General features: G+C 45.1%; 1 protein-coding gene across 1 annotated transcript; it reads right to left on the bottom strand.

Annotated features, from left to right (window-relative positions):
* Positions 1-2347: 2347 nt before the first annotated feature.
* Positions 2348-9908, bottom strand: JOSD1 (Josephin domain containing 1). Its single transcript, XM_008931536.3, has 4 exons — positions 8937-9908; positions 4220-4348; positions 3908-4102; positions 2348-2531 (listed from the first exon to the last, which is right to left on the bottom strand). Exons 1-4 carry the CDS (start codon positions 9119-9121, stop codon positions 2432-2434), a joined length of 609 nt encoding a protein of 202 aa, XP_008929784.1. The 5' UTR covers positions 9122-9908; the 3' UTR covers positions 2348-2431.
* Between the last annotated feature and the right edge of the window lie 22 nt (positions 9909-9930).

Genomic DNA, 9930 nt, shown 5'->3' on the forward strand with positions numbered 1-9930 from the left:
CACCCTCAGAGTGGGGGGGAAGCCTTGCATGGCTTAAGGGAGTTCTCAGGGAGGTGCTCAGCACTAGTGACCAACGTTCAAGGCTCTAAACTCACAAAAAGGTGGTGGTTTTATAACCAAAGAAAAAAATTTATTTATCCTTTACATACTTTGTTACAGAACAATTCAGTTGAACATACAGAAGTGATAGGACATTTATATGGAAACTTTTTTTTTTCCATTTTTAATATTTGGTTAAACAAAATACATCTCTGTAAACAAACCCAAGACAAGGCTCTAACAAAACCAAACAAGCAAGAAAACAAACAGGGGCTTCCCCACTCCTGAGCGGTGGGAGTGGACCGGCTCACCCACCCTTGGGCACGGCAGCCTCGCCTCCCACAGGGGTGTGATCGTACACTTTCCCTTTACCTGAGCAGCTGGATCACACTGTTTCCCCCCCATGGGAAGCAGCTGACGTACAAGGAGAGGAGAGTAGCCCCAAAGTATTTTAAAACATCTTTGCATATTGTGCACTGTCCATTGGCTTGCAGTTTCCATGCAAACGGTTTTTCTCCAAAGTGCAACTTCAATCAGCATAGAAAACGTTGCTGTTGAGATATATTTTTACCCCTCTTGAAGAAATGGCTTCAAGTCAGGAGCAGAATGCCTGCAGGCTGCACATCCTGCCTGGAAAGTGTTTAAAAACTCTGCCAGCTGGTATTGGTCATTGGAATGTGTTACGAAATACGACTTTTTAAAACGTAAGAGCCATTTGCCCTTTACTGTGGGAGGCTGTGCTCAAAGGACTGCAAAACAGTGCTTGCCAGATGTCCAGGGGGCAGTGAACACCATCATCCCGTCCTCTCATGGCCTCTCTGCTGGGAAGGTGCCATTTTGGTGGTCTTTCAGCTTCGAGCACCCACTCATGCATTTGCAGAGCTCTGAAGAGAAAAATAACTGAGAAAAGATCATTACAAGCCCTCCTTTCACCAGCTCGAACATCAGTAATGAGACCTTCCTGCACGATGGAGCAGGATCCTTCGAGCTCCATCAGGTACCAGAGGCTGCTGTTCAACTCAGACATGTAAAGAGGGAAGCAAACAGCAGCTCAGCCAGGAAGTGCTAAACAGAATGAAGTCTGTTCCAAATTCAGCATTACCACCTCCTGCCATGGAAGGCATGGCTGAGCTACAGCTCATCTGGGTGACTGGGAACAGCCGGTAGGGATTCTGCTTAGAGTCTCCATGTCTAGTCACTCTTCCCCACAGAAGGCAGGAAAAAGCAATTCATCCATTAATGGAATGTTTGTGGGCCAACACTAAAGGGGAGATTGGTTCAACTACCAAGTCAGGGTGTCTCTAATGCCTGAAAGTTCTGGTGGACCCTCTGCAGCTCCCACGCCAGTGGCTACTAACTATGAAAGGGCAAACCTGTTATGAAGGCTTCCCTCCTCAGCTCATTTTTATTTTGTAACTTGACCCGTTTCTGGGACATTTCACATGACATTCCTGACTATGGGCTAGGCTTCTGAAGAGGGAAATAAAGGGGAATGAAATTTCTCTCAAAACCTCTTCAGCTTTATTCCTCTCTCCAAGCAGCCTCTAAACTGGGTGACCATGCAGAAAACCAAAATAGGTGTTAAAAAATAAAACAAAATAATCCCCCCCCCTGCACCACAGCACGAAGAAACCCAAGCAGACTATGGCCTCTCTCCAGTCCAGAAACTTGATACTCCTCAGCCTGTGCTTGCTGTTTCCATGTCACCTTAGCCAGCCACACGCTGCCAAAGAACCGCTCACCACATACATAAATCCCTGGAGACACTGGGGAAGAATCCTCTAGCTACCCGAAGAATTTCTTGGAAGATGACACTGTTCTTATTATTGTTTCCTAATTTCTGGCACAAACCAGCCCTAAGAAGCAGAGGGTCGTGCTGAGCACCGTACCATTCCTAGTGTTTTGAGTGTCCTGAGAGATCCTTAGGAATTGCAAATGTCTTCATGGTGACTTGTTTTGGAGGGAGAGACTTGTGAAGAGGTGGCAGCATGCTCGGCCCCTGCTCCTCCCTGGCAAGCCCTGGACAGGGCAGGGTCCCACCATACATGGCCTTGAGCCACGTGGGGAAAGGGAGGCCGGAGGTTTCCAGGCACCCTCGCCCCCAGCCCAGTTTTAAAGAGCACGATGCCTTCCCGCTGGCCAAAGGGACGCAGCTCATCCACCTTGCAACTAAAGTGATTGGCTTCCAGTTTCCTCCACTCTGGCCTCAGTTCTTCCCCACCCACCACCCCCAACGTCCTGCGCCATTGCCCTATTGCACCAAGGAAGGAAGAGAAGAGCCTAACAAAGGAAATTCCAGACAGGGAGAGTCGGGGCATCCATTATCCAGGTTTTAGGACATCAGGAGTTTGGTAAAGGGGAAGAGCTGTAGTTGGAGGACAGTCGGTCCAGATCACACGTCAGCTCTCCAGGTCTGATGTGCTTCCACCTCCTCTGGCACCACCAGTAGGAGTTCACAGTTCTTTCCTCTCAGCTGGTGTTTCAAAAATTTCCTATCATAAAGAGAAATAGAAATAAGTGCTACTGAATGTAGAACTCTATCATCTTCTACAACAACTAAATGCAACTAACTATGTAGATGTGACAAGAAATGGGAGAAACACACCCTGCCCAAAGTCTTCAGTTATTTTACAATAGAAAACCCCCCCAAACAAATATTAAACTTGTCCCAATAGATTCAACACAGCTCTGCCCAGAAAACTCTCTCTGAATCAGACAGACATTATCTTAACCTCAGAAGAGAGAAGTCTATATAGATGTCACTTTCCAAGGTAGCAAAAATAGAATTAAAACCAAGTTCAATTTTTTCAGATTTCCAAGATCAAGAATCCCACTGTAATTTAAAATAATTCCAATAAATCTGGTAACATTTGCAGAAAGAAACAGCCCATCATTGAGATGTCCTTATCACAGGTCATAGCACCTGGTCATTTGACATGGTTCTTTAGCCCCTTTCTGCCCCTCAGCTTTTTCTAATACCAAACTTGGATTACTTCCAATAAATCTGAAAGTCAAATCAATGTTTTCTCTGATACCTTTTGTTCCAGATTTCCAAAACTCCCAATACAGAAAGCCCATATTTACTGCTGAAGAAAAATACACATAGGATAAAATCCACCAGAACCTCTGCACAGTAGTTCCATAAAAAACACTCCAGTGTTGCTTTATCCCAGAAGTTCACAGAAGGCTGACATTCCCTTTACCAAGACTTCAATGGCATGGTCAGCTCTGCAAAGACTGCTGATGTGCAATCCCTATCTCATCACAAGTCTAGTCAAGACAGCAAGGCTGCTAGTAGGATTCACAACATGATGGAATGGAAACTAAACAACAACCAAGAGCAGGTGAGACTTTATAAAGCATTTATAGCAACTATCTCATGTTAAGATTAAAGAGGGAAGAGGAGCCAAGTCAGTGCTTACATAGGAAAGTGATTTTTAACAAACAGCTTTCACTGCTGTCAGGGATAAGGCTGCACTTTTAGTCTGGAAAGCCTTTTACTGGGAACATAGTTACTAAAGAGGCAAAGAATGCTGAGACTCTCACATTCAAGGAGGGAGCAGGGCACAGCACATCTTGTTGCAGGGGTCACCCACTAATACCAGACTTGGCCTCTGCCTTTACCACTAATGACAGAGCCAGACACATTAAGAGGCCAAGTCAGGCTCTCCTGAGCTCACAGAGATTGCTGCTGCTGAAAGCATTTCCCTTAGCTCTCTCCAAACAGGGCATAAATCCAAGTGGAAGCACAAGAACTTTATTACTTTCAAATATTTACTACTGAAGGTCAACCATACATGTTTCAATCACTAGCTGTTTAAGGACATATTTCTCACCTCCAACAGGGAAAGACTTGAGGAAATCCTACCTGAGCTCACTTTCACCTCCAATCCACTCGGGCACCTTGAGCTTGGAGTCGAGGTTGTAGTAGGTGCCTCCCACCTCCCGGACGCAGATCCAGTGCTGTCGCTTGAGGGGGAGCTTCAAGGGGCCCCAGCAAAGGCTGGAGGGCAGATTCATGATGAAGCCCATCACGTTAGACAGGGCAATGGCGTTAACGTCCCTGAAAGAGTGCAGAGAACAAGACAGCAGTAAGATTATGTTCTGGTGCTTTCAGTTCAATCTCTTTCTCATATTTACAAACAGCAGCCACCTCCAGAATTACACAAGTTGTCAGTACCTGCGCTTGTCCCACCAAACCGCCTCGTAGCCTTTGGTCTGAAGGGCTGCCATGATCACGTTCACATCATAGTTCCCATTTCCCAGCATGCTCTTCTTGTGGGGGGTCACCATGGTGTTGGGAGACAGCCTGCAAACAGAACAGGGGACTGCTCTAGCAGGCGTTTGCTGAACCTGTATTCTACAGCCACAAAGGGCTACTTGCTGTACAACCTGAAGGCCATTTTTGGGGGTTTTGTGTTTAAACACAAACTATTCCATTCCCCCTTTTCATTCATCAAAGGGGCTGAGGGGACTAAGTAATGCATTAAGAATAATTTTGGTGTACAAAACCTCCAAAGGTCCTACCTTTGATGCAAAAAGAGACCAAAAAGTTTTCCCCCCCCACTCCCTTGAACTGGTACTTTTTGAAGGATGCTTCAATTATGATTTTTCCTCAATTCACAGTTGGAGTGAATGCCAGTTTGCCATTTAGGACAATGGCTATTACAATTTTGAGAGTTCAACAGTCAACACCGGTCTCGAAGACTGGGTAGGAAAAAGAGGCAGGGGAAGCTGGATGCAGAAAAGGTTGTTCTCCCCACCCTCTCACTGGTAAATGAAAGAAGTATTCAGACACAAAGCTGTGGAGACATTTGCAGCTGGGAGCTCTCTAAAGCACTGCTTTTGCTAGATGGTAAAAAATAACTGTTGCTGTAGGTAACTAAACAGATAATCCTGTTGTGAACAAATCTCTTCAGCTTTGACCTATAAGCTTGCTTAGACATCACTTCCATTACTACAGCATCTGAAAATGCAGAACCGCACTCTATTGTGTTCATCTAATCATAGAATATCCTGAGTTGGAAGGGATCCACAGGGATCGAGTCCAACTCCTGGCCCCCACAGGACTGCCCCAAGAGACACACCATGTGCCGGAGAGCATTTTCCAAACACTTCTTGAACTCTGTCAGCCTTGGTGCTGTGACCACTTCCCTGAGGAGCCTGTTTCAGTACCCAATCACCCTCTGAGTGAAGAACCTTTTCCTAATATCCAATCTAAACCTCCCCTGACACAACTTCAGGTCATTCACTTGGGTCCTGTCACTGGTCACCAAAAAGGAGAGATCAGTGCCTGTCTCTCCACTTCCCCTTGTGAGGAAGATGTGGACTGCTATGAGGTTACATGCAAAAATAGAAGACGGCCTTTCCACAGCTTCAGATAATGGATGTGAGACACAAAACATGGAGATATGTGGCAAAAAACCCTGTTATCCACTTTTATTGTTTTATGCTTCCCCCCGCCCAAGAAATTTTGTAAGGAGGGAAAATGATGATAGGATGTATTATGATGAAGATGACAGCTGGAAAACCAAGCACAGGGGAAACTGGGAGCAGAGAACAGCAAGGTCATGCAATGCCAATCTAAAGAAAGTCAAGCCTGAGATCAGTTCTGTTGTAATGAGTTGCTCTTTTGATTGGTAAGGACATCCTTAGTTCTGCTGGTGCAAGGTTCAGATTTCATATCATCCAAACACCCACATTTCACCTGCCTCTCCCTCCTGTCAACTCCATCCCCCAAAACTCCTAATGTTCCTGCACGTTTTTTGCTTGGCCTTTAGCACAGTGCACATTCTGCAGGCATATTTCATCCAGTGAAAATCCCTCAGCCCTTCTGCATTCCTGCCCTGACAGCATAAGGCATTTGACAAGAAGAACGCAGTGGTTTGAGTAGGGAGTTTCACACCAACCAAGGTCTGAAGACAGGTAGCTTTTGGCTTCAGCTGTGTTTTCCTGCACTGGAGCAGACTGCAGCAAAACAGCATTCTCCCCACAGGAGGGTGGGGAGAACTCGACTATAGAATGGAGAAGAGTCCACAACACCATGGCAAGAGGAAAAGCTGTTAATATCTACAACAGGGCATTTCCGAGTAAGGCAATCACATTTTCAGAGATTCACAGTTTCCAGTCTCAAAGCTCTGCTGCATTTACTGGTCACAGAGATGCAACTGTAGCTTGTCACAGCTCTTCCAGCATCTCCATAAAGTAAGATCACTTGGCTACAACTAATTCCTCAAAATCATTGCTTCATCCTAATTCATGAGCACCAGCAAGCTAGGAAAGCCTCACAATCAAGAAAGCCCTTTGGGTTACAGAAGCACCCTCTCCTTGCACCATACTCCAGATACAACTTTGAGACCTGAAAGAACACATTTATCTTTGTTCCTTCACGGAACTTGCAGAGCTCCAGAAATGAGATTAAGAGACCAGCACAGGTGACAGTCTCAAAGAAATGGCACCTGTGACCAAACCTGCACCAAGAATTGCCTCAATGTCGCTATCCACACACACACTTAAGTAGGGTCCACAATCATCAGCTGAAGGATTCTACTAGATAAGGAATTAAGTTGCCTCCCCAAAGTTGTTGTTTAGTTTTTTTAGTTGGGTTTTTTTTTGGCAGGGGAGGGGGGTGTTTGAGGTTTTTTCGTTTGGTGTTTTTTTTTATCTAGACACTGAGCTGAGAAAGACTGACAAAGCTGGACAGAAATCCAGGTAATCTCAGTCAGAAACTTTCATCAACGTATTGTCTTAACACAAGGGGCTCCAAGATTCCTGTATGCAGCTGTCCTTCCCAATCAGGTCTCAATACACAGACTCCAGTGAAGTGATTTTGTTTGTATCTCCACGCAACACTTGGAGCAGGCAATCTTAATTCCTGCAACAAAAGCCAGAAGAACATCAAAAAGGTATTAAAGAAAAGGGAAGGACTACAAAATCAGAGGGGTGCCTGGAACAAGTTCTGGCATACTCTTGAGATGATAATCATCAAAACTGGCCTTTCACAATAGGATGCAGCAAAACGGAAGCTAATGATTAAGCGATGTGGTTCAATCATTCTCCAAGGGATGTGGTAAAAGCTACAGAAAGCTTAAGTTTACTTGTGATGTCATTACCTTGTCAACACTGGGTTTAAAAATCATACCATAACATTTTTGTAGCTTATTAAAAATATTCATCAGTCTTTTATCAACATACAGAATATGATAAGACACAAAAAAGACAAGCGATATATAAAAGGCAACTAAATCCACGCTTTTTAAAGGCAAATCAAAGAGCTACACAAAAGTAGTAACCCAAAAGAAATGGAAAGGCAGTGGCAATTCTTACACACAGCTTATAGCTCATCCATTTCCAAGAGGAATTTCCATGTATACCTCCATACTACCATAGGGCTGAATCAATCTATCTTCATCTGAATATTAGGATGGAACACCACCAGGTTGGACTCAAAAACAAACTCTCCCTTCTATGGCAAGAGGTCTAGCAAGATTAACATCCCATCTCTTTTTGAGAGGTTTCATGCTGTACACTAATTCCGTCTCACCAAGCCCAACAAAAGCCAACTAATTAGATCATCACACTCCTTCTACCACATGAACTGCCTTTGTTTGCTCTGAAGCAAGAGCAATCCAGCTGTGATTAAGATTCTGACAATTGCTGCTCTAGAACAAAACCACAGTGTCTTTACACTGGACAAAGAGTGCCCTGAGCCTGCCATGGACCAGCAGGAGTTTTATCTACAACACTATTGTAAATAGTATTTCAATCTGATATCTGCTACTGTCCATTACCACAGTTCTTTTGCCAAAGGCAGGCATGAGTCAAGCACCAGTTCTGTAAATCTGCCAGTTTTCAGGAGAGCAGTGACAGAGGTGCACAGCTCCCTGCTCATCAGCACAGGGCACCCCGACTGCCTTGTCCCACAATAACTACATAACCATGGGATTTCCCACCATGGTGGGATTTCCTACCTGTCAAAAACACAAGATGCTGTCAACTGCTGAGCATAACCTACATGACTTACAACATCTGCAGTCTGAGCATCAAAGGAGACCTCTTTTCCTATATGATCACTTAGCTCCACCAATGAAAGATCACCAGAATTTTTAAAGGCACGAACAGGACAATTTCCACAAAGCATCAAAACAGTGTAAAATAAACACTGAGCAAAGCACCAGCTATTGCACAGGCTACGTTAATAATTTACATTCATCCTTGTAAAACTCAAACCCACTTTAATTATCGGAATTAATTATTGGAATTATTATTATATTAACCACTTTAATTATTGGAAGCTGTTGGGAAACATTTAGCAATGCCACAGAAAAAAGGGGTCCAGCTACTGAAATTAAATCAGGGTCTTGTTGCATGGAAAAAAACCTTGAAGACCTTCACTGAACCACTCAAATAAGGAGTCACTCATTTTGCAAAGCTGCTAATTTCCAAAAATCTTAGAAGTGTTGTGATACTGAATTTTTATGATGACCCATTTGTCATTCCTGCTGCCTTCATTCTCCCAAGGGAATCCCTAAATGTGTTATTATCATCAAGATAACACATACAAGTCAGGGGCAAAAACATGGAAGATGGGTAGAAGAGGCATTAAGGTGGGTAGGGAAGAAGACAGCAGTCCAACCCCATGACAGCATCTGCAATAAAGCCCTTGGACCCAAAACTGGCAGCCAGAGTAGATTAAGAAACAAGTAAAAAGAGAAAGAATTTCTGCATGGAGGAAGAAAAAAAAAGACCGGGTGTAAAAAAAGAAGATACATTCATCTCGAAGCAGTGGCATAGTCTGAATCCCTCCTTTTCTTTACATTTGCCCAAATAAGACCTGAAAATTCCTCCAATCAACAGAGGACAAGGAGTAGTTACCACCAATACAGAGAGTATCCTACCTCTGGAAAATCTCCTGCAGGGTTTCCCTGGTGAAGGCATTGCTGTCCTGGAAGACATTGTTGAGGGCATGGAGGGCGCACAGCTCCCTGCGCTGCTTCTCATGGTAAATGTGCAGTGGTGGTGGCTGGGGTGGCTCTGGCGATTCTGATTTGGTCTTGTCACCTTTCCATGGCACGCAACTCATTTTCTCGATGGGTGGATGTGGAGTAGTTGGTGAGAAATGAAGGAGGCTGAAGTTTCTGCCTCCACAGTCACAACAGCAGCTCACTGCCCCTTTCTTTGGTGGGCTAGCGCTGCTTCCAGCTCACAAACCCTCCTCTTGTGCTTCAGTTTATTCAGTAATTCCCTCTGACAGCTGGTTTTAAAAACCACATGAAGATCTGCAGCATATTTTTCCTCCCTCCTCCCATACCCCATAAAATACTTCCCCTCCCCTTCACAGAAAACAAAAAAAGGGAAAAAAAAAAAGTCAAAATATACAATTCCCCTTAGCGTCTAGGTACCAGCTGGAATTTATCACATCGCTCCTTTTCTTCCATCTCCTTTGGTCTACAGTGACAGTAAAAGGGTACCCAGAGCAGTAAGAAGGAGAAGCCCACCCCAAAGTGCCAAAGTGGTGACGATAAAGCCAGCGCCTGGTGCTGCCTATGGGGGCACAGCGTGGTTAAGCACTTATCAGCTGCATTCCTCCATTCCTTTGGGAACGAATGAATCCTGGCAGGAAGATGCCAACAGCTCGGGAAAAGAAACCGCTTCTTGCTAGGCCACGAGAAGCCCAAGTCCAGGCTGCGGGGAAGGCGATTCCTCACAGGTCACCCTGCGCTCCGACAAAGGGAAGTCTCCGTTAGCAACGGGAGGAGGCGGCACAAAGCCCGTGGGAGGGAGGGGAGCACAGGCGGGACCAGCCCCACGGCCTGCCCCGCACCTTCCCACCTCGGCCCTCCCCACCCTGCGCCCTCACAACCACCACAACAACAACAACCCGGGCGGCGG

Source organism: Manacus vitellinus, unplaced genomic scaffold (genome assembly GCF_001715985.3).
Source record: "Manacus vitellinus isolate BGI_N305 unplaced genomic scaffold, ASM171598v3 scaffold_5_pilon, whole genome shotgun sequence".
NCBI lineage: Eukaryota > Metazoa > Chordata > Aves > Passeriformes > Pipridae > Manacus > Manacus vitellinus.